Source organism: Mauremys reevesii, linkage group 5, assembly GCF_016161935.1.
Source record: "Mauremys reevesii isolate NIE-2019 linkage group 5, ASM1616193v1, whole genome shotgun sequence".
Lineage (NCBI taxonomy): Eukaryota > Metazoa > Chordata > Testudines > Geoemydidae > Mauremys > Mauremys reevesii.
This window is the reverse complement of record NC_052627.1, coordinates 51,514,152-51,538,828: the sequence shown is the minus strand read 5'-3', so window position 1 is coordinate 51,538,828 and position 24,677 is coordinate 51,514,152. Positions and strand designations below refer to the sequence as shown.

Here is a 24,677-nt window from a genome sequence, read left to right as displayed (position 1 = left end):
TTTTCTGTCTCTTTTCTTACTTCTTAGTGGACCAAATCCAAGCCCATTGAAGTCAATGGAAAGATTCTCACCAACTTCAGTGGGTGCGAGATCAGGCCCTGTATCTCCTGTTTTTCCCCCTGGAGCCATGCTGTTTGGGCATCTCTCCGGCCACAGTGACTTCAAGGCAAGTGTCCTTTAAAAGCGCAAAAGCCAGACTATTCATCATCATCGTTCCTTCTGCAACAGTAACTGCCCTACCCATGTTGAATTTTAATTCTTTGGATACACGTAGTTAGCAACCTCATCGCTATTCAGTCACCACAAATGCTAGAATATGGCAAGTGATCTAGTTACAGTGACTATGGATGCCTCAGCTCCAACCTTATCATCAATCATCATGTGGAAGATGATTAATGGTCTGACTCAACATCTGTTTAAGTCAATGGTTTTTGGATTAGGCCCTAAATGCCACACAGTGCCCTGAATGACCAGAACTAAGTGCATACAATATTTATGGCCAAACCCCAGCTGCAGATGTGTGCCAGAAGGACTCTCTGCTACAAGCTTCCATTTATCTGAACAGATTTGGTGTCACCCAAATTGTTTGAATAATCAGGAATCTGCTATAACTTTATTTAGACCTATTTAAAGACATTAACAGCTTTGCCTTTTTTCTCTCTTCAGTGCTGTTTCAATTCAACCTCAGCACCGTGCCCGGAAAGCCCACCAGGCAGTGATTTTTCTCTCTTCCCCGCCCCCTTTTAATGAAAACTGTTTTCACAGTCAGTTTGCTTTCGTTATTTTATGACTCTCTGTGAGCTTTGGCTGTGCTGGAGCGTTTGTCTAGTCTCTCCCATACATCAGCCATCTGTGCTTTATGGAGAAACAATGAAATAGATTCATTTGCTTGACTAGCATCTGTGCCTAGCTGTATCTGGTTTAGGTCCTGATCCTGCCACTGACTCCAGGTTGGCAGACCTCTGTTCCCTCATGAAGACCCATTGACTTCAGTGGGGCTCTCTGCGAAAACAGAGGTCTGCCCACAGAGAGGCCCCAAATCAGGAAAGTGTCCCCATTCAGGAAAGGCGCTTTGTGGGACTTAAACACATACTGACTTTAAGCACATGCTTAACTTTAAGTAAGACTTAATCATGTGCTTGAAGTCAATGAAGTCTGTCTATATTCAGGAAAGCACTGTAAACACATGCTTAAATGTTCTCCTGAATCAGGGCTGGAGTCGCATGCAGGACTGGGGCGATAGATTCTAAATGCCTCTGTGCAGGGATCATGTGTTTCTCTATGTTCAGCTCCAAGTATGATGCAGAGCAGGAAGAATCCAGCAGCCATGGCAGGGCTGAAGGACACTCGGTAAAATAGTTGTCATGTGCAACAACCATTTCAAATAAGCCACTCACTGGATTCATTGTCTGAATTCAATGTAATTTTTGCTGTCATACAATATTGTACACATGAGACCAATTCATTAAACATGTAACTCAAAAAATGAAGCCACATTTGCTATATTCTTTGGGCTTGCTTTTCTGTGGCATAGGAAAGAAACAGTGTAAACAAACTGTCAGGAAAGACATGCACTTTACATTGCAATGGATGATGAATAAAGAAATCTGGATGCTTTCATTCCACATGATGCAGCTCATCTGCCTTTTAATGTCCAGGGAAAACATCTACTTTATTTATTTATACATAAATAATCTTCAGAGCAATTTATGTAATTTCTTTCCTATGCTGATGTCCAAGTATTCTTCCAGAAAGCTATTAGTAATCCCAGCTGCAGCCAAGGCCATCAGTGAGAACAGAACCACCACACTCCAATAAAAACCTGTTATCCTAGAGGAGGAAAACAGAAAGAAACACAATTACAAGATGTATATGCTGTGTGTGTTGTGAAACTTTTCGGTCTACACCAGCTGATCAGAGCTGTGCCAGAGAAAAACGAGCCGTTGATTAAACTGATTTGAAAAATAAATGACCTTTTCACCAGAAAGTGATTTTTGCTGAGAAAATTAGTAAATTTTCCTCTCTGAAAATGGTGATGTTCCCCCTGAGGTAGTTGTGTGACAATCTGCAGTTTGTTCCAGGGTGGGATTGATCACAGCATGAAGAATTAGTCACTGATGTGGAAATGGAAAAATGTCAGTGTGATGGGGTGGACTCTCCACACTAGCCCTGCAAGAGCTGGATTAGGCCAGGTGGGCCCAGTCAGCTAATTAGACTGTAGAGGAGATTTAGGCTGGAGGCAGCTAATTAAAGACAGGCTCACGTGTGCAGGAACAGGCAGGGCATGTATAAAGCCAGGTAGCTGGCTGTAGGGAGGGAGGGCTACTGCTAGGAAAGGCTGCAGGGAAGTAGGTTGCAGTCACTCCTGGCGTGGAGGGAGTTGGAAGCTGGCAAACCCAGAGAGGTGAAAGCGAGATAGGTAGGAAGAAGCCCAGGGAAACAGCAGCAAGAGGTAGGACTGTGGCTGCTTGTTATAGGGTCCCTGGCCTGGAACCCAGTGTTGAGGGCAGGCCTGGGCTCCCCTACTAGCCACTGGGTAATGGCAAGGGCAGCAGGTCTGGAAAGACTGTGGAGTCCCTAGAATGGGGGAACTTTAGTGACCTGGCTTGAGGGCCAAGCCGCAAAGAGGAAGCTGCAGACCTGGGAGTGAGCAAGCCAGCGGTGCGAGACAAGCTGGGAGAAGACAATATTGGCAGGAGAGTGCAAATTGGAAGAGCTAATCCCCAGGACAGCCAGCAGGAGGCACTGCTTGTGGTGAGTGGATGTTGTGACAGTTACCAAATTTATTGATTCTCAGGAAAATATGAAAAAAATTTCATGCAAATAAAGCTGGGAGGTTGGCACTGCTCTGCTGCAGGTGTGTGTGTTGGGAGGGGTTGCATACTTGTCAAGGCCTGGGCAAAAGGTGAACTGCCCAAAAGGTGCAGGCACCTCTTATGTTTACAGATTGCAGCCTTACCACATGCAAACTAGGGTTTGCATGTTCAAGTCAGATAACTACACATGCTACAAGCTCTGGGAGTTAATGTGGTGTCACTTAATTTGTGCACACAATTGTAGGGTTTTGCAGCTGCAATGGGAACATGTGGGAGGCTCAAAGCCTCCTGTGTGGCAGACAAGTAGGGGAATAATTATTTCCAGTTAGCTACAGAGAGGCAAACTGAGGCAAAGGCAGATTGTGTGACATGCTCAAACTCACAGAGAGAGTCAGAGTCAAAGCTGAAATTAAAACTCTCAACTTCCTGGTTCCCAGCCCTGTGCACAGGTCCCCTGATCACACTCTCTCCCAAGCCCTGGGCACTGTGTGAGATCAGCATTGGCTGAGATAGATCATCAATATTTACTGAAGGAGGCTTTTGTTGAAAAATGAAAAAAAAAAACAAAACTCTCTCCCCTCCTCCTTTTACTTTTCCCACCAATGGAAAAAAAAAAAAAATGAATTCATGGAATGAAATGAGAATTTTATTTTTTTTTTGTTTTTTTTTTATTTGTTTTTTTTTTTCCTCTCAAAAAAAGAAAAATATCAGCAGCAGGCTGAGAAATGTTGGAAAACCAAGCATTGGCTAGATGCAGTAGGAGGCCCCCAAACATTTTTCCAAGAGCATTGTTGTGCGGTGTTTTGGGATCCAAATTGCAGTGGTCAATGGAGAAGGATACTAGTAATAAGGAGCAAGATGGAGAAAGGGATTTGGATGCTGGCAGTCTGAACTGGAGCAGTACAGTGTGTCCTGCAACTGGATTGCTCTGGGGTTGCTAATTGGATACATAATCTCACAGCTATAACAGGTTACTGATTCAAATGCAGGTCAGACTGGGAATGAATAAAATTAATCACCAGTTGAGGATCGTTCAGTGGCCTATGTGACATGTATGGGTGGTCTCAGTCCAATTTCTAGTGGACAGGTATCCTCCTTACAGCTGGCACCTTTGTTGTCAGTCAGAGCTGAAGACTGAATGCCCTTCTTACGGATAGGGCTGTCATCTCCAGGTTGAGATCTATTGACAGAGCAGAGTGGGCAAACTGGCACTGCCTCTGTCTGTCTGGTACATGTTTTGGGCGCAGTTCTACAACCCTTACTTGTACTGAGCCGTACTTCCGTGAACAGCCCCACTGAATGTAAGGACTGATCAGCATGGGCAAGGGTTCCAGAAACAGGCCCTTTCGCCCAGATCCTGAAAGATATTTAAGCACTTAACTCCCATTGATCTCAATGGGTGTTACGTACCTTGAAGATGCGGGCCTTTGTGAATAACTCCATTTTCCAGGGCTGCCAGTCTGGCCCCTGACAGCAGCACTGAACTCAGCTTAAATAAGAGCTGAAAAAGAGTTCCACCAAGTGACAGAGCAAACCCCAGTACAACAATAGACCCAGGCAATACCTTTGTTTCCTTGAGTGCCATTTCGGGAGCTGATGGTATAATTTTAAAATCGTAGAGTTGCAGAGGGGAAAAGGTTTCTTAACAAAGGAGGTTTTTCTTATTTATTTGATACAAAAAGGACAGTTAATTTCAAAATGTGGCATTCCCTCCTAGATATTCCTTAATAGCTGTGGCCCTTTCTGGTTTTTCAGAGGGTTATCCTGACAATTACATCTCTGACAAAGGGCAAATTTTAGGGTTTCATTTTATCTGGGAGTCTTTCTCTTCCTCATTCCATAGGGGCCGGAAGGAAGCCTTGCAAATTGGCGCTACTAACTGGCACTGGGTATTTTGAGGAGCAGGGAAGAGGCAGGAGGTTAGCATTAGTGCATAGACTCAGGAAAGTAGAGCTGGAAAACATTTTGTTAGGCCTCTAGTAGTGTAGGAATGGACTAGAGAATTGTTCCCTAATAACGTGTGTTAAAGTGCCCCCCCAAATCTAACTGTAAACGTCTCCAGGAATGGGGAGTTTGTCTCTTCCTTGTCTGATTTACTTACAGACTGTATTCAGTTTTAGAAGAACGTAGGCATCACAGATGAGGCGGTTTCTTTAGCGTATCTGGGTTATACAGTACTGAGATGAAAGAGGAAACAATTTGTGTGAGTGTGCATGCATGCAATCAGTGGAAGCACCAGATTTTGAAATGGAGAGTGGCAGATAGAGAGATCTGGCATCATGGATTCCAAAGCTATTGCACATTTCTGCACTGTCAAGCCTTTAGAAGAGTAGTTTAAACACTGGAAGCTTAAGGCTCATTAACTTGTGCTTATCCGAAGCCTCCTCATCTCATGTTTGGTGAAAGTTCCTCCAGCTACAAGGCCAAATTTGCATGCTCGTTCCCACTGTGTATTTTGTGTGGTCTGCATAATAAATGTGTTAATAATGATTTTACTATTAATGAACAGAGGAAATGCTAGCAGTGGTACAAGCCAGGCAGGTTCTGGGCAAGCTTTGCCTCAACAGTCTCCCAATACAGTGCAATCCTGGCCTGCAAAGCTCTAGGCTTTCTATTTCTGGGCCTCTTCTGTGCACATATGCCAACCCTGTTAGACACTGTGGTGCAAAGTAGGCACCCACAAGGCATTGCACTGAGACCATCAAACCTCCTGTCTCTTGCAACCAATAGCACATTCACACTTTAACCTAGGCTTCAGCTGAAGCAGCCAGCTACCTTCCCTGAGGGTTTTCATTTCAGCCCTCTTGCTGGAACTTTACACATGTTGCATTCAATTATAGTCACTTTTCACTACCAGTCATTGGCAGTAAGCCCAGCTTCAGACCACAACCTGGAGCATTCAACTTAAGCACAGATGGTGGGTCCTCCTTACCTTCCTTTTGCAGACTCTGCATATCCATGGAAGTATTTGTGACGGGTGTACATGTACACCAGACCCAGAAGGGCTGCCAATACTGAAGGAAAAAAGAGATTAATGGGAGAAAGTGGGGAATTTAAAAATTAGGATTGGAAGGAACTAGTCACTTTGATTGTGATTATTTTATTTATGTGGCACCAGGGGTTTTTGGCATTTGACAGACATCTCAATCTCTTGCTGTAAACAGTCACATTTGTTTCTGAAACACTTTTTATCTACTTTTTTTATTTGTTGCTGTTAATAAATACAAAACGTTATTATTATTATTAAGCATCTTTAGGCAAAGGATGTGAGAGAATGGTACACACCGTAATGAATTAAGCTCATATGATATCCCTCTGAGGTAGGGAAAATATTATTCCCATTTTACAGTGGGAAGGAACTGAAGACCAGAAAGGACATAACTTGCCGATGGTCACATGGAAGTCAATATCAGAGCTAGTTCCAGAATCCATCTCTTGTGCTACTTCAGTTCTGGGCTTGTACTCACAAGCCCACCCAGTCCCGCCTTTAACTAGCTGATTATTAGTGTACAGGAAGATTAATGGACTGGAAGCTGTGAAAACTTTTTCTTCTGCAATTCATAAGCCTACTTTCTTTGGGGTGCTTCACTTCACTGCCTTGCCACTGGCCTCAGCCGTGACCTAGAAGAACTACTCTTCTGTGAAGGTAAGAGGTAGGTCGGTCCCCCACCATGGGACCCATTTAGTTAGAGATCACAATTCAAGAGACGTGTCCAACATTTTTTGGAGTAAACCGAGAAAGGGGTAAATCAATTACAGTAGCAACTAGCCAGAAAGCAACGGAGAGGAGTCTAAATATGATGCACTGTACATAAGAGATAAAGAAATGGGTTCAACAACTTCTGAACAGCAATAGAACTAGAGTTCAAAGAGGCAAAATGAGTCAAAAGTCTTAAGTCTCCCTGTCTGATAAGTCTCCCTGTCTCCCTGCCACCAACTGGTTTCACAGCCCTTCAATTCACTCTGAGCTTTTCAGGGCCTGATCTCACTTACAGTGGTGCAACTTCAAGGATTGAAGCAGAATTATTCCTGATTTACCCTGGTGTCAAGAGAGACTGGAATCAGATCCTTGTGAGACTAGACCATGATGCTCTGGAGAAGAGGGAACTGTGTGGCCCCACTCCTCCCCTTTATGGAGTCTTGTATCAGTAAGATAGACCTGAATCAGCCTATGTAATGAAATCAGTAAAATCACAGTCACAAAAGTAATATCCCTGTTACTCTGGGATGCCTTTACACCATCCTAGGCAAGCCAGCAATAGCACAAGGAACTACACAGAGGAAACGAAATACCTGCAGTATCTGTTTCAGTGTTTTTTCATATTTAACCCTAGCCGGTCCTCCTAGAATCAGTCACGTTGTCCTGTACTGGGCATGTCTGGGCAACAGGTAGAGTCCCCTATTCTTTTAGTCTAAAGAAATAAATATTTGGAAAAAAATAACGCACTATATTCCACACTGATGTCAGTGAAGAAGAGACTACTACTGGGCATGCTGACTAGGAAAAATAATTAAAATGCCTCTCCCTTCCTCTCGAAAGGGAGATACGACAGCAGGTGGCTGTGCCATTGGCTAGCAAACACTTCTGTCTTTTCCAAGGGCCTGACTCTGATTTCACTTATACAATTGTGTGGAACCATTGATTTAAATGGCTAGAATGGGGGGGCGGGAGGCGGGAGTTAGCCTCCAGAAGGTGCCTTTTTGTAGGAAATCACTTATCACCTGTAAAACAGAGAGAAATTAGCGCCTTTAATGACTGTAAAAATTGAGAGAAAATTAGTAGCTGGGACAAGAGAAGCCAAAAAGGGGAGGAAACTAAATGGCACATGTACTTATGCATCTTCTCTCCAGCCACATTGACTCCTCTAGGCCAGAGCACAAGCCCGAGAGAGTTAAGATAACAGAGATGAGAACAAAGGTTATTGTTTTAACAGGAGGAGTCACAAGAGATCTAGCTCCAAATGGAGCCAATGCCATCATCACTAGGAGATTCCTGGACAGTGTCACAGGACTTCCTGGGTGACTGGGAAAGCCACATAGGCCTGGCCCATATGAACACATTCTGAATAGAGGTGGGCAAAATTTCAGATTATTTGCCCCCAAAAAATGCAGTTTTGGGTCAACCAAAACGATGTAAATTTGGGTCGAATCTGAAGAATAGTTCTCTCCCCCCCACCAAATTTTTTTGTTTACATATTTTCTAAATTTAAACATTTAAATGTTTTTGTTTCAAAAGGTGGTGTCAAAAGTTAGCTGGATATATTTTTTTAAGAGGGGGGAAGGGGAGAATAAAAGAAACCTGAATATTAAACACTTTTTTTTTAAATTGAGGGGAAAAAATTCATTTCAGGGTGGAAGACAATGTTTTGACCCAGCACTGGTGCAGTTTCACCTGCACTGACAATACTGTTGTAAGTGTTAGTGTAGACAGGGTCTCTTCAACTCCCTGTTCTCAGCAGTGTTAAATACAGGGGTTAAAATAAGAACGGGTGCAGCCCTCCCTCCTCTGCTAAAAGAAAAGGGGGGTTCCCCTTCTCCTCCTCAGCTGGTACAGGCAGAGTTCCCACTTTTGTTTGAATCTACTTTAACCACAGAGTAAATCTGAAGATCTGCAAAACCCAAATAGATTTTTCATGACACGGTGCTGAAAATGCCTGAGCATGTGTAGGCCACATCTACAATAGCGCTCATGCTGTTGCACAACTGTTCCAGTGTAGACATGGCCTTAGGGCCTGCTACTGGAAGGTGGCAAACGTTCACAATCCCACTGAAGTCGAGGTCAAGCTGTGAGCAGTTTGTGCCCGTTTCCCAGGCTGTGAAACAGGGTTAATAATAATAATGTGAAACAGGGTTAAAATAGGAAGCCTCACTGGGGAGGTGTGGGGCTTCCTGTTTGTACAGTGCTTTGAGACCTCTTGATGCAAGGCACCATACAAGGCAAAGTATGATTGTAGCTATTATCATATTCAAGTATGTGTTCTGACAGGCTTGGCTGCCTTCATGCACTCAGTTCTGGATCTCAGATGGCATGTGGTGGCCCTGTCTCCCCAGAGATGAAGTGGGCATCAATAATCCCATTTCACTTAGGCTGTCAAAATGGACTTTAACCCTAAATTCTGTGAGGCCCTTCTAGTCTAGAGCTTTTCAATCTGTTTTTTAAAACTGTATCTGTTACAGGCAAGATTGATATCACATCCTATTATTAAGGTTGCCCGACACTTCCTATTATATGGCTCTATTTTTGGTTGCTTACATCTACTTTTGGCTAAAATGTTCTCTGTCAAGTGTCTGTCTCGGACAGAACTTTTTGAGGAAAATTTCAGCCAAAACGGCGGTGGTTTCCAAGAATGAGGCTAGGCACAAATATGTTTTGCTGATGCTAAAAAAATTCTGGTGACTTTTTCTTTAATAATGTCTAGCACACTGCATGCTTTCAAGCAATGGCTTAAAATTTGGCATCGTGGGGGTGGCTTTTGTGCCAGGAATGTGCCTCTTGCCATACTTTTGAAAATCTACCGGTATCTGGCCATATAATAAGCCCTTGAAAAACTGAAGTTCATGTATGCTCTGCAGAGATTCCTTAGATTTTTAGCAGCTAAATTCACTGAAGATGCTGTCCACACTAGGCATGCACTAGAGTTGAGGCACACATTTAACAGTGAGGAGAAAACAAAATATTGAATAACTGATCAATAAGTGAGCACCATCCAGTCCGAGGGTCATGTGGGAAAATGAGTGTGTGATGATATAATGAAAGACTGCATCACAAGGCATAGGCACAAGGGGTTGCACAGGCAACCTTATTTCTGGCATTTCTTAACTTTTTTGAGTGCTTGACTTCACTACCATACTAATGTTGTTTTAAGTCAAGTACTCAAAGGTTAAGAATTGCCTGTGCAACCCCTTGTGCCTATGATTTTATTTATATATACATAAATAAATTAATTTTATTTATATGTACATAAATAAATTAATTGTGGCCTGCCTTTGTCCAGCAGACATCAGAGGGTAAGAACCAGGCACATCTAGTTTTCATTCACACCACTGTAATTTGTGTGTGTGTATATACATATTTTTCCCCTTGCAGCAGTTTTTACTTCCCTGATCATGTTGTATTTGTAGGAGAACAATTGGGGGATGAGTCACAATCACATTGCATTTCCTATTGCAAGAATCATTCCATGTATCAGTGTGATGGGATGTTCATCCCACACTTTCTCTGAACGCATTAATGCAGACTGAAAATGGGGCTACTTACCCTAACAGCCTTCAATGGAGAGGAATGAGGTGGCTAAGTAATCCTCTGACTGAATGAAGAAGCCCAGCTGAGGAGGAATGAGCTGGGCTGAGATTATAAAGGCAGAAAATTGGCAGCAGAAGGAGGCTGCTGGGAAAGTTTGCAGTCACTCCCTGGGAAAAGAGCGGTATCTTTGGGCTGGCAAGCCAGGAACCTGAAGTAGAGGGCAGGCCCATGTTCCCCTGCCAGATGCTAAGAATGGCACTACAAGGCATGAATGCGTAGACTATCTAGGACTGCTGAAGGAAGACTTTGGCTGTTGGGCTGAGTCACAATCATTCCATGTGTTTCCCCCTTCCGGGATGCCAAAGAGGCGGCAGCAGCAGCTCATGAAGTGAAAGAGGGATGCAGACCTAGAGAGAGGTGGAGGACTGCATGCAACCATGGGACAGGGTGTCAACCTCGCATGCTCTTCCCCAGAATGACCAGGAGAAGACGCCATCCCAGTGGGGAGCACCCCATCAGAATCCGGTTCTCAGCTAGAGGGGGAAATGAGAACTTTGATCACTTGATCATTGCCTGTTAGGTTCACTCCCTCTGGGGCACCTGGTATTGGCCACTGTCGGTAGACAGATACTGGGCTAGATGGACCTTTGGTCTGACCCGGTACAGCCGTTCTTATGTTATCTTATGTTATGTTATGTTAACTTTACTTTCTGAAATGAATGGAGAAAATGAGTTTAAATACTGAAAAAAGGAGAAAGCGTTTTACCTTTCCAGGGTGGGGGTGGGGGGAATGCATTTGAATATTTGGAGGCTTATTTTCTCTCTGGAGAAGCATAATGAAAACTATTATCATTAATAACAATGTACAACACACGTTTTTATAAGATTAACAAATTTACCTTCCAAACACTCCTTTGAAATATTATTAATAATAATTTACCATACTTACTAGTGGCATTACATGTTAGGAGGGGATTCCGTATGTGAAAAAGGAAAGACTATTTATGCTTGCCCTTGGATGCATATTTTGGGTTCCTACTGGGAAGTCCTCACAAATTGGTCTGGCCTAAAGAAGTCAGTGGTAAATACATCAAGGTTCACATCCTTAGTTTCCAATGAGTAAAAGTTGGTAGAACAGAGACATGTAAAATACCAAGACCATTCCAGAGCCTGTTCACTCTTCCTCATAACACAAGAACAAGGAGCACTCAGTGACATAAAGAGGTAACACATTTAAAGCCAATTAAAGGACATTGAATTAACCTCGGGGTACAACTGAAACTATTATAGCTTATGAAACATTGTTTAGGCCAAAATAAAACACAATTGTGTTTACCTTGATTGAAAAAACAGCCTGCAGTCCAGAGAGCAACCAGGAAGATTGGATAAAACTCAACACAGTTTTGTCTATGGAATAAATTAATAGAAAGGTTACCTGAGCAAGAAAGAAACTATGGGTGGGATTTTCAAAAGCTCTCAGCTTTGGCCAAATGCTGTTCCCAGTGAAGTCCATGCCATTGGCTTTGGGAGCAGAGGTTGGCCAACAACGAGCACTTCTGAAAATCTCACTCTTGTCTCTTTACAAAGATGTACAGTTCTGTTCCTATCATTGTGCCTGAAATAATAGGCCTTGGTCTGACTATCTCTATGGCTATATTATCAAGCATGACAAGCACATGATAGAGCTTCTAAATGATTACAACAGTAATGGCCTGAAAACACAACTTTAAAAGTTGTACCTGATATCACATTGTTTTTTTCTTTTCCCTTGCTCATATTCAAAATTTTAGTATCTTTTTTTATGTAAGGCAACTTTCTATAACTGGATATTTTTATTATCTAGTAATGTTAGTTTCATTAGAGAGGATCACTTTAAAATAATCCTTACATTGCACATAAAATGTCATACTTCAGGGCATAAGCCAATCAGTAAATGAAATGGTCTAGGACAGAAGTTCTCAAACTGTGGTGGTCTGCGAGCTCCATTCAGGTGATCCGCAGATAGTTCCCTCTTAGGTGCGTGCCTGGGCAGCTGAACATAAGAGAATGAAGGGCCACCTACCTAATTAGTGGACCTGCGCAGGTGTGGCTCCACTAATTAGGTGCCTGGACCCTGGAGAAGACCCTCATGTAAGGTGAGGTGGTGGCCTGGGGGATAATAGGAGGTAGGTAGGAGGGGGCAGTGGGGTGGGGGAATTTGGGATGTGCAGGACTGCGGCGGCCAGAGAAAGTGGTGACTTTCCCCAGCTCCAGGACTGAAGCTGCCGGGGAGAGACCTCCACCCCTTCCCAGCCCCAGCTCGGGGGCTGCCACGGCAGGGGAGAGGGGGCACATCCATCACATCAGAAAGGTAAGACTCCTGATATTAAAATGAATTGTGTGCTTTTATTTGTAGAACAAAAAATGTTTGGTTTTTTTTTAATATAGTGCTTTTATCCAAAGTGCTTTACAATAGTTAGCTAACGGTACAAACAACAGCAATTTTCAAGTGGTCCGCGAAGAAAAATTGAGAACCACTGCTCTGGGAAAACATTCCCTCTGTGGGCAGGTTATTCCACGATTGTCCACTGATCCACTTTGGGTTTTCTTGCATCACCTTCCCCTGATGTATCTGGTATTTGCCACTCTGAGCAAAGTTCCTTGACTAGATGAACCACCAGATAGATCCAGTATGACAGTTTCTATGTTAAACCAACCAAACCTAACTAAAAAGCTGGAAGCTAAATGATGTGACAATTGAAGCTTTAATTAAGCTTCACAGTGAGTGAAGTAAGTGTGTTGACTGTATATCCAGTGTACTCTATTCAAAAATAATTGCTGAATGGTTTGGCCTATGTCTGAGACTCTTATGTAGGTGTGTAGTTTGGTGCTTGTGACAACTATTGATTTTTAGCTAAAAGGATACAAATATAGGTGACTCACCAGGACAAGTTAATGCTTAAATTCTCATTAATTTTTTAACTCAAACTAATTAGCCAATTTATTTGTATATTCTCAGAAAATTCTGTCTTTCATCACACATGTGCTATAAATTTGGGGAATATAAATTGTAATCTTCATAAAAACAAAAAGGCTAAAACCCTGTTTAAAATAAACCCAAAGCAGCCTTAAGTGTGAAGTTTTGACCAGCACCTTCACATTAAATAGCTCTGATCTGTTGTTTCATTTCTCTATATGTGTTGAGTAGCCATAGTGTATTGTCTGTCTGAGCTTTCTGTGATCCCCTTTTCTTCTGGACTGAAATTGCTTTTGCACACCATTGTGGAAAATTAAAAATTCCTTTGAATATTTGAGCACAAAGATTTCTAAGCCTAATAAATTCTTAATAAATATTGAGTTTATGATCTGAGGTATGTTAAACTAGAAAGAAAAAGTACATGGAACCTCTCCATATAGTTTGAAGAGAGACATAATGACTGAATTTCCTTTCAGTGTAAACCAGGAGTTGAAGACCAGTGTACCTGGGAGAACCAGGCCCAATGAACATAGAATGAATGTGCAATGCAATTACTCTTACGAGGAGACCCGAACACTAACAAGTGGTGGACAGAAGCCCTTGGTCATGCAAGGCCTCAGGTTAGTACAAAGTCTTAGCAAATGCTGTTCTGTGGAGATACCCACAATTTTTACATCCATATCTTGTGTGTGAGAGAGAGAGAGGTCACTGAGAGTTAAAATCTATCCTCATAGCACATAGCAGAAGATCAGAAATGCCCTAAAAAAATTCACTTCACACTTGAATGGCTAAATTAGACCTCTGTAGTGTCCAATTAATTAAATGAATAAGAAGTTTCTCATTGCCACCCTTTTAATGACCCTAGAACTTACTGTGCACGGAATATTCTTTCAAAGTCTGGGGTTCCGGTGACTTCTGGGGCCATGATCTTGTGCTGCTTTCTCGATTTTCCTACCAGCCAGGCAAAACAACCTGCAAGTAAAAGTAATGGATCAAGGATTAAAGAGTTTTTTTATTTTTTCAGAAAAGCAGCAGGCCCTGTAAATCATCTATAAATCTCAATTTTTTCAAATGGAAATCATTCCTCAGGTTTTGCCTTTAAATTTGAATGAAAAGGACCAACACCTCGTGTAGCTCTGCTAGCTTCGCCTATAAAAATTCACACACTAACTTCACAGGTGACCTGAACCTTATTACAAAACCCAACTTCAGCAACTTTACACTTATGTGCAGGGCTGGCTCCAGTTTTTTTGCCGCCTCAAGCAGGGAAGGAAAAAAAAAAAGATAAAGCCGCAATTGGCGGCACTTCAGCGGCAGCTCTACTGCGCTGCTTAATTCTTCGGCGGCGGGTCCTTCCCTCCGAGAGGGGCGGAGGGACCCGCAGTGGATGTGCTGCCCCTTTCCATTGGCCGCCCCAAGCACCTGCTTCCTGCGCTGGTGCTTGGAGCCAGCCCTGCTTATGTGCTGAATGCCCCCCAAAGCAAGAGAATTCAGTAGCTAAAACTGTCTAAACACTTAATATCCTGTTCCTTCTCTGGCAAAGCATGATGCTGAGGGTGGCTGGCTCCTGCTCCATATGACACTCCTGCATAGGTAGTCCACCTACCTAATAGCGAGAGATCTCTTTAACAGATCTAGGGGGCCTGCCCACTTCCCAGAACCCAGTATGAGATCTAGGGCAGAGGTAGGAATGAGTTGGGTCTGGTTCATTGTTGGTAGGCAGATGCACAATTAGCACTAGACATCCAGAAGTTTCTGGAATTGGGTGTGGTAGTTTTGGGTGTGCTCAATAGGTTCCCTGTTGCTGGACTCAGACTCCACAAGGGCAAGTAGTCAGGGCAGTTGCTTTACAAAAGACCATGTGCCTAGAGTTGCCAACTTCCTAATTGCAGAAAACCAAACACCTTTGCTCCGCTCCCCCCATCTCCCCTCCCTCCATTGCTCGCTTTCCCCCACCCTTGCTCATTTTCACTGGGCTGGGGCAGGGGGTTGGGGTGTGGGAGGAGTGAGGGCTCTGGCTGGGTGTGCAGGCTCTGGGGTGAGGCTGGGGATGAGGGGCTTGGGGTGGAGGAGGGGACTCCAGGCTAGGGCAGGGGGTCGGGGCATGGGAGGGGATGTGAGCTCCAGCTGGGGTGAGACCAGAAAGGGGTTCAGGGTGTGGGCGGGGGCAGTGGGTTGGGGTATGTGTGGGGGTGAGGGCTCTGGGCTGAGGGCAGAAATGGGAGGTTCAGGGTGCAGGAAAGGGCTCTGGGCTGGGGCAGAGGGTTGGGGTTTGCACTTAACTGAGTGGTTAATTACTTAGCTGACTAGGTGATTCCAGCAGAGGAGGAGAAAGAGTCTGAGACAGCAAGTATGGAAAATCAGGATGGGGGTGGGGGGATAAGAAAAAGCTCTGAATATTGGGACTCTCCCTATAAAATCGGGACATCTGGTCACCCTAGTCTGTATGGATTTCAACTGAAGATGTCTACATGCAGGTGGAAGGAAGGTGTTGCTTTTGACTCAGCAGACTCTAACTGAGACTCAGGTGAACTCAACCTAAGCTTTTGGAACTCTTGAGTTCTTCTCACTGTTTCTGTGGAGACTGACTGTTAAAGAAAAATTAATGTTGAACTGTGAAGATAGTATATGTGGCTTATAGAGTAGCCATGTTATGTTGTAAAAATTAAGTTATTTTTTAATTTAGCATAAGATTTTATAAAGTTGGTACTTAAGAATTAAGTTTATTCCTTTTGTTCTTTTGGACTTGATTGTGAGGAGTTTGACCCTGTACGATCCTTGGTGAAAATCCTCAGTGACTGAATTCTGTGTCTCCAGGTGCTTTTTCTGTGGGACTTGTGATTTTTAGACACTAGAGAAGGGCAAGGAAGCAAATTTTAGCCCACCCAAAGGTTACATAAGCACTATGCTAATGACTTCACACCCACCACCCTAACCCCCGTGGAGCCAGCCCTAAAGTCCTGCAAGTGTCATTTTTGTGCTGTAGTAGTTTTGAATTTTGTAATAACATCTAACCTTTGAGAGAGAAAACATTACATGTTTTGGAAACAAGAGCTAGGTACCAAATGTGTTTTGATACATTTGGCAATGGTTAGTATTGTGAGTGTGCGTACACATGTATTACACATCCCTCCATAGCATCCATTACACATCCATCCATTTTGTACTAAGAGTAAGTGCTGTAATTTTGGGTATGCCTGCACTGCAGATGGAAGTGTGCTTCCCAGTGCAGGACTACAGACATGGGCTAGCTCTGCTTCAGCTAGCATGCTAAAAATAGCAGCATAGCCAAGTTAGGAGTAACATGGGCTGAGCTCAGGCTATCCACCTGAGTACAAACCTGCCCAGACTCCCAGGATATATATGCAGGCAGCCCACCGCCCAACTGTTACTTTTAGCACACTAGCTCAAGCAGAGGCTGCATGTGTCTGTCTACCCATACCAGGAAGCATGCTCCCAGGTATCATTCAGACATACCCTTTGTGTGGCCCTGGGGATAGCACAATGAACTAAGACTCAGATCTGGGTTTTATGCCTGGCTGTGCTACAGGGTGATCTTGGGCAATCCACTTCAACTCTCTGTGCCTCAGTTGCCTCAACTCTAAAATTAGTTATACTTCCCTCTTTTGTAAAGCATTTTGAGATCCATTGCTGAAGTGTTATACATGAGCTAAGCAGTATTATGTAAGAGGTGTGTATCATCATTATTATTATTATTATTACTACAAATAGGCTGAATACCTGCTGCAAGTGCAAAAGTCTTAACTAAGGAGCTGTGACCAGTATTTCTATAATCTCTATTCCTGTGTGTATCTAAAATCTATTTTCATTGCCACCTTCAACTCAGAAACATGAATCTTATTTTAAAAGTTTGTCAGATTTTGATGGAGATGGCCAGGTCATACTTGATACAAAATTAAACATGTAGAAAAGCAAATCTGATTTATTTATTTATAGTGGCCACAGGACAACATGGAGTTCTGCAGGAGGCTCTGGTTCAGGAGTGACCTGATACTCTTGGTCTGATAATCTTCAAAGGGACTTCAAGTGATTGGAAAAATCCACCACAGACCTTGGTAAATTATTCCACTGGTTAACTATCCTCACTGTTAAAAAATGAGCACGTTATTTTCAGATTGAATTTGTCTAGCTTCAACTTCCAACCATTGGATTTTGTTGTTTGTCTGCTAGACTAGAGCCCTCTACAATCTGAAATCTCCTGTCCCATGTAGGTAATTCTAGATAAAGTTAAGATTTTGTCACAGGCATTTTTAGTAAAAGGCAGGGGCAATGGATGATAATTCACAGAAGCCAGAGCCCGGGGGCTGAAGCTGAAGCCAAAGAAGTCCATGGAGATCTGTTAAAGTCACAGAATCTGGGAGCAAATCGTATCCTTAATTATAATTATGATCAAATGAACCCGTAACCTTCTGGATAAACTAACTACACTAAGCTTCTTGTTTCACTGTAAGGCAGCTTTGCCAGACCTTGTACAGGATTCCCCTCTAGAAAGGCCTCTCTGCCTCCATTAATGCTCCTTCATTTATATTGTAGCAGATGACCAGAGCTGTGATTCACGGCCACAGAATTCTTTTAGAGGGGGAGGGTGGCATTAGGAGGTTGAGGAGCATATTTCAGGGTAACTGTGCTCAGGGGAACAAGATGGTCACTCTTTTAAATATTTTGGGGGGGGTGCGGAATTTTCAAAAGGTCTCCCTCTGGCCCTTCCCTAACCACCCACTCAAAATGCTCCCTTCCTCCTGCTGCCACTTAGAACCGCCAAGCCCTGCTTGGTTCACCAGCTGCAAGGGCCAATTTGACAAACCACATGTTTAATTGGACCAACATCTGCAGCCAGAAAACTATAGCTGGTTGGTCTCCAGGCTGTACTTTGAGCCATGGGGGCATTATCAGGCTGGGACAGGATTTTCCGTTGATGAAATAAAGGAAGTTGGCCAGCTGAGCAGCCCATCATACCCAAATTGGTTTAGAACAACCTTAGTATGGACTCGGGGGAAAATCTCAACCTATTTAGGGGGGCTAGTGTGGAATTTTGTGCCTCAACTGGTGCAGTACAACCAACTGAAATGTGCTCTAGTACAGACAAGGCCTTAGCTGTAATACAGTGTACACTTGCCCCTGTTGGTTTAACAAGCATCTAGTCATTATTGGGTTTAGGAAGCTTCAGTGAAGTTATATAACGGTGAATTTGGCTCACCATGGGCAAAAATACAGAAACTTGTGACCATACTGCACTGACAATGGGCCCATTCCTGCAGTCCCTTAATTGGGAAAAGCTTCCACCAAAATCAATGGGATCTTTGCCTAACTCAGGATTGAGAGATTGGGTTTTATATGTCCATTGATTGTAATCTAAACTTTATACCTACCCAACTACAATTTTCATAACTTGGTACCTTTTGCAGACAGACAGGAAGTTGCTTTTCCCTTTGAAAACTAGTTGTAATCATTTTTTTTGTTTGTTTGTTTAACTGGAGAATTTACATCGCTTCTTTCTTCTTAAAAGAGAAGATGAGTCTAGATGCTTTGAATTATACAATAGGTGACATGATGCCTCAGCTGCGGTGGAACAAGTTACCAGATATTCTTTTTTCACCAATTGCATCTTAACTCTTTGCAACCAAATAGACATGAAAGCAGTTATGTACACCCTAGTTTAACCTCTTGGATTACAATCCAGCACAAATCCAATTGACTTCAACCACTGGACTCCAGTCACATCTGAGGCAGCTGAGAAGTGTGCTTGAGTTGGTCTTTTTCTGATTTCAGCTGGCAGTCACACTTACCAAGACAGTCTCCTAGCTATGAAAATCTAGCACAAAGCTTATTTTCAAGGGACACCACCTTCAGATGTCTTATTCATGGTGCAAAAATCATGCACAGCATAAAATCAGACATTTGTATCAGTCAATGGTGTTAAATTATTCTTGATTTGAAAACATACTTTGTATCAAATCAGGTACCTCATAGTCAGGGCCGGTGCAAGGATGTTTCGCACCCTAGGTGAAACTTCCACCTTGCGCCCCCGTCCTGAGACACCTGTCCCCCCACCCAGCAGCTCCCTCCCTCTACCCTGAGGTGCCCCCCTTGTGGCAGCTCCCCTCCCCGACCCTGAGGCACCTCCCCCACCCCAGCTCACCCTGCTCCGCCTCTACCCCGAGCACGCCGTGGCTGCTTCACTTCTCCCGCCTCCCAGGCTTGCGGCGCCTAAGCTGATTGGCGCTGCAAGCCTGGGAGGCGGGAGAAGTGAAGCAGCTCACCCCTGCTCCACCTCCTTCCCGAGCACGCCGTGGCTGCTTCACTTCTCCTGCCTCCCAGGCTTGCGGCGCCAATCAGCTTAGGCGCCGCAAGCCTGGGAGCCGGGAGAAGTGAAGCAGCCACTGCGTGCTCGGGGAGGAGGTGGGGAGGGGTGAGCTGGGGCGGGGAGTTCCCCTGTGTGCCACCCACCCCCTTACTTGCTGCAGGCGGCCCTCCCCATGCTCCCCTGCACCAGCTCCCTCCACCTAAATGCCGGCGGCGACCGGGGCAGCCGAAGATCCGGCCACCGCGGTCGCTGCCAAAGAAAATGGCGCCCCCCAAATCCCAGTGCCCTAGGCAATTGCCTAGGTCGCCTAAATGGTTGCACTGTCCCTGCTCATAGTAGCACCTGATTGGATGCAGATAAAAGGATATTGGGTGCCAAATAAGGGATGTCCCTTAAAACACAGAACAGGGGACACTGTGTCTATCCTCTCTATAGAATCCTCTCCAAGCAGCCATAACTCAAATTCACTCTACTTCAGCCTGGAGATCCTGGAGATTAGCTTTTCTAATGGGGTCTGTAAAACCTCCCCTTCCCTCTCCTGCAGCAAGTCTTAAAAACTAAGTCATTGGTGGAAACCCACTTGGTGCAAGGTTTCTGCATGTTCATTCCATCACAGACCACTTTTTGCTTGTCTTAATCCATGGCCTGGCCTTGTTCCTTGAATACCCATGTGATTCTGGGAGGCTGAAAGCTTGTCCTACCACGCCTCTAGCTGTTGTAAGGGAAGCATAGCTTCCAGCACTGCTGCAGAGGGGTCTTATTGCCTAGTTGTTCACTCCCAGCACAGAACTGTACATGTAGTGTAATAAATGGGAGCACAGACAAGCCACTAGATGTTTAATAGCTAGGTGTCTTGTGCTGATAGCTGTCAAACAGTCAGACAATGGGCTGCTCCTACTACCAGAACTGGTTGTAACAGGTTCTTACACTGCCACTTTAACAGAATGCAAGGAAGAGGAGGGGCTTGGGCAGGGCTGGATTTTCTGATTAACCTCACCGTCTCTGGGCGGGACTCTATTATAAAGTTAGGTTGACCTAACCGCACCCTCAGGGCTGTGACAAATCACCCTGTGTGATCTGATGATACAGTTAAAGTGACCTAAGCCCCTGTAGAGACACTACTAGGTCAACACGATTCTTCTGTCAATCTAGTTACCCCTTGTTGAAGTGGGGGGTGGGGGAGATTTACTACAGTGAGGGGGAAAATCCCTTCTGTTGCTGTAGTGGCTACAAGATGGTGTTATAGCAGCACACCTGCAGTGCTGCCACTGTAGCATTTCTAGTGCAGACATAGCCCCTATGTTTTAGAGTTTTCAGAATGTTTTCACTTTTCAGGCAGTGGCTCTTTGCCCTTCCTTGTCACATTTCTTCCTGTTTTCACTTTAAACAGTGTAAAGTGCAGCAGCCCCTGCAGCAGGCTGAACTTTCATGAAAGCTCACGGTAAATATTGTCACAGGAGATAAACGCTGTGCTAAGAGCCACATAGGTTGTTCGGGAGAGGCACAACTGGCACACACAACGCAAGAATGAAAACAGTGTTGCTAACTTCAAACATTCAAAAATCACAAGCCAGGCCCACCCTCAGGTTATGAGATTTTTTTAAAATGTTGGGTTCTTTTTATCTGGGTTCTGGTTATTTAATCTTGAGGGTTCACATTTTTAAAAGATTTTTCTCCCCAAATTAGAAACTTTTTTTTTTTTTTTAATGAATGCCATGACCCAGGAACTGGGGCTTTAAGAAAACACCAAATATAAAGAGTTGGCATTGTAAGCAGACTGCTTTGTCTGCAGCAAGTACTGACAAAGCTGTAAACTTGAACCTATGTTCCTTATCTCATGCTTATGTCCTCCTTCAACTCATACAGCATGCATATCCCATGGCTTGGTGTAGACACAACCATATTATCTGATGGAAAACAATTGCTAGTGTTGAGAATGCTGTCATGTACCATGTCTAATCACACTATTGTCGTTCCTCTTTCTCCAGTTCCATTTAGCTACTATAGCTGTAGTTTGCAAAGTGGTGGGAATGCCACATACAGTATGTGAATCTAAGAGGCATTTCCACAGTGGATAAAATAAATCTAGATATTTAGGACCCCCTGATGAGAGGATATTATGGAACATCCACATGCTGCAAGTGCCTTCTATGTAACTTAATAGGTTTTGTAATTTTTCCTTTCTGATATTCAATACCTTGCCATCTGCTTGAGGGGAGAGTTTTTAAAAGTGCTTTTGGTTCAAGGCTTCATGAATGTGATTCTAGGAGTTGGCACTTTTGAGGATTTGAGCCATGTAAGTGTCTAAAAAAAACGAAGCCAGTGCAGAACATAGCTGAAGGGTGAGTCTGCATCAGCTTACAACTCTAGCAACAGTTTAACAATCCCAAAAATCTACAAAGAAAACAGAAAAGGGGAAAAATGTAAATCCCTCCCCTCCCCCCACTGCAAGATAATCCGTCTCTCTGTACCACATCCTCTTCAGAGGACAGAGAAGGGGTACCTAATGCTCCAGTTGGGAACAACTTTTTTATGAATTCTCAGATGCTCAAGTGACAAGAAAACTAGCTTAGTATAAAATATCTCCAGTGTTCTAGGATCTAGGGAAACCATCCCTCAGCCCCAGCCACAAAACCCCCCAGGCCTTACTTTGCTGGAAGGCTGAAAGAAGGGACACCGCAGCAAGCAAAATTAAATCCCCAGCCATGTTCCCAGCAGCTTCCGTCTCCCTGTGCAGCCAGGGCACTGTGTCAGAGCATGTGTGAGAGCTACAGACAAAGAAGCAGGCTGGGGGCAGGGAGTGAAAATGCTTTTCCAAGACACGCCTTAGGAAGAAAACGGCAACTTTTATTTTCCCCTTTTAAATGAGCAATGAATGGCTGCTTAGCCAGTTCTTGTTTCCTTGACCTGAAAATTGTTTTCATACTTGAATAGTCAGGTGGTGCTCTACTAACAAGGGCTGCATTTAGGAGTCAGCTAATTTACATCAAGTAAACAAGAAGTGGAGCTGGGTAAAAAATGCTGAATCCTTTTAGTGAAAATTTGAAAATTGTCCACCAGCTTCTCCTAGAAGTCTGAAGTACACAGAGAGCAAAAACAACCTCCCTAGGAAGTGGGGGACTTGTGGGGAGGGAGGGCATTGTAACAACCCTAGGATTCCTTTCTGGCTCTTGCTGAACAACTCAGCTAAATGCAGACTAATTAGGCAGGCTGGTCTCCACCTAAAAATTAGATTGACCCAGCTCGTGGCTTAGGGGTGTGAAAAATGTAGTGCCCTGTGTGAGGCTCAGGTAGTTAGGTTGACCTACTCCTCACTGTAGGAGAAGCTAGATTGAAGGAAGAATTCTTGGAGTGGGATGAACTATATTGAAGGAAAAATCCTTTCTGGGGATGTAGGAAGTGTCTACACTACAGCGGTAAAGCTATTGTAGCCACCAGGGGCAGCTCTACCGTTTTGGCCGCCCCAAGCAGTCATGCGCGGGAGGCGCCCCGGAGCCGCGGGAGCAGCGGACCTCCCGCGGGCATGACTGCAGAGGGACCGCTGGTCCCGCGTGGCTCGGCTGGACCCCGCGGCTGCGGACAGTTCGCGGCTCCGCTTGAGCTGCCGCAGTCATGCCTGCGGGAGGTCCAGCCGAGCCGTGGGACGAGCGCCCCCTCCGCAGTCATGCCTGCGGCAGGTCCAGTCGTCCAGGGGCATGACTGCGGCAGGTCCGCCGGCCCAACCTGCCGCCCCCCCATCCCGCCCGGCGGCAGGGGACGGGCCGGCAGCGGCAGGATGAGCTGGGGCCCCAGCCTTTTGCCGCCCCCTAGATTTTGCCGCCCTAGGCACCAGCTTGTTTTGCTGGTGCCTAGAGCCGCCCCTGGTAGCCACTGCAGTATAGACATGGCCTAAGGGATGACATGACAACTGCCTATGGTTGTCTGTAGGAGTAAACACTAAGGGAGAGGAATTGTTTAGGGGTAAAAATAACAATAATGGAATTATATTAAAGGGAATTTTGAGGCAGAATATCAGAGGGAAATTTCTAATGATACGATCTGAGGTAAATCCACTTAATTGTGGCTGTCCCATTGCTTGAGACTAGACAAAACTGGGAAAACGTACATCAAAGAGCAGTCTTCTGTTGGCAGAGAATGGACTAGATGAAATAATAGATCTTTCTTGCTAATTTATTTTAGCCTTAATGGGGATTAAGCTCCCTAAAACAACTAGGGCAAATAGTTTCAATATTTGCCAGGGCACTGGGGTTGCCCTCCCCGCCTCAATGTTTTTTTTTGTCCTCCTGGTAAACCAAGATTCCTCCTTTAAAGGGAGGAGGTTCTAGCTGAGGACAAAAATAAAATAATGTTAATGTTAAATCAAATATTTGATTTTAAAGCAGTTACATTTTGAAATCCTGCAGCTTTATTTCAGGGGGATGTTCTTTCAAAAGAATGGCTCAGTGGATAAGCACTAAGCACATGAGCAGGATGGTTCTGGTAAGCAAATCTGCAATTAAATTGTTACAAATGTTTACATTTGTAGGGTTGGATGGGTACAGAAAGGGTTAAATTAGCATAGCTTCTTAAATAACAAAACATTTTCCTTTAAGTGAAATAAAGATGTTTTAGCAGCTATGGGAAAGGGTTTGAAAATATAAGGTAACAATGCAATTGGCAAGATAAGTTGTAAAAACGCTGAACTCAAAATGTGGCTAATAATAATTAGGACTCTTTTCTTAAGACTAGTTCTACCTAGTTTGAACAGGAAAGGAGGATTGTGATGCCCAACATACCAATGTTATCTTGAAGCAAGACCCAATTGCCATATTTTGTTTTAGCCAAGACCAGGAAAGGAGTCAACCCCAATCTGGCCAAAACCTGGTTTTTGCTAAGATTGTAACAGTCATTATGACATCACTTACTTGTTAGTGTATACGGCTGGTGAAGGGGTATTATCAGAACCTATCTGGTCATACTGGAGCAAGCCAGGAGGGGAGAGGGTTATCCTTAGAACTGATCCTTTCATGAGAATGATTATGAATGTGTGTTACTATGTGGGTGTAATTGCTTATTATTTAGGCTTTTAGACTGGTTTAGTGCAATGTGCAAATACCATTTGACCTTTAGATTTAATAAAGGAATTTATGATTGAATTGGGGCATAACCAATGATGTCAATAAACTTCCAACAATGTTAAATTGGCATTATTAATTATAGTTACCGTTGGACTGGCTTCATGGCAGCACAGCTCCATTGTGTTCCCAGAGGCTAGGTTAGTAGGGTTCAGAGTTAACATCCTATTAAGTTGGGGGAGTTCACTCATCTGTTAGAGCTGCTGTTTGAGGTTGTCTGGCT

At 44.0% G+C, this 24,677-nt stretch overlaps 1 protein-coding gene and 1 long non-coding RNA gene across 2 annotated transcripts; one reads left to right on the top strand and one right to left on the bottom strand.

Annotated features, from left to right (window-relative positions):
* Positions 1 to 1,401: 1,401 nt before the first annotated feature.
* On the bottom strand, positions 1,402 to 22,098 carry MGST2 (microsomal glutathione S-transferase 2). Its single transcript, XM_039539418.1, has 5 exons — positions 21,990 to 22,098; positions 13,888 to 13,987; positions 11,396 to 11,466; positions 5,749 to 5,830; positions 1,402 to 1,830 (listed from the first exon to the last, which is right to left on the bottom strand). Exons 1-5 carry the CDS (start codon positions 22,045 to 22,047, stop codon positions 1,698 to 1,700), a joined length of 444 nt encoding a protein of 147 aa, XP_039395352.1. The 5' UTR covers positions 22,048 to 22,098; the 3' UTR covers positions 1,402 to 1,697.
* On the top strand, positions 2,343 to 17,091 carry LOC120405714. Its single transcript, XR_005598794.1, has 3 exons — positions 2,343 to 2,754; positions 13,492 to 13,635; positions 16,973 to 17,091. It is a non-coding gene; the product is annotated as an uncharacterized LOC120405714 (long non-coding RNA).
* Positions 22,099 to 24,677: the final 2,579 nt, after the last annotated feature.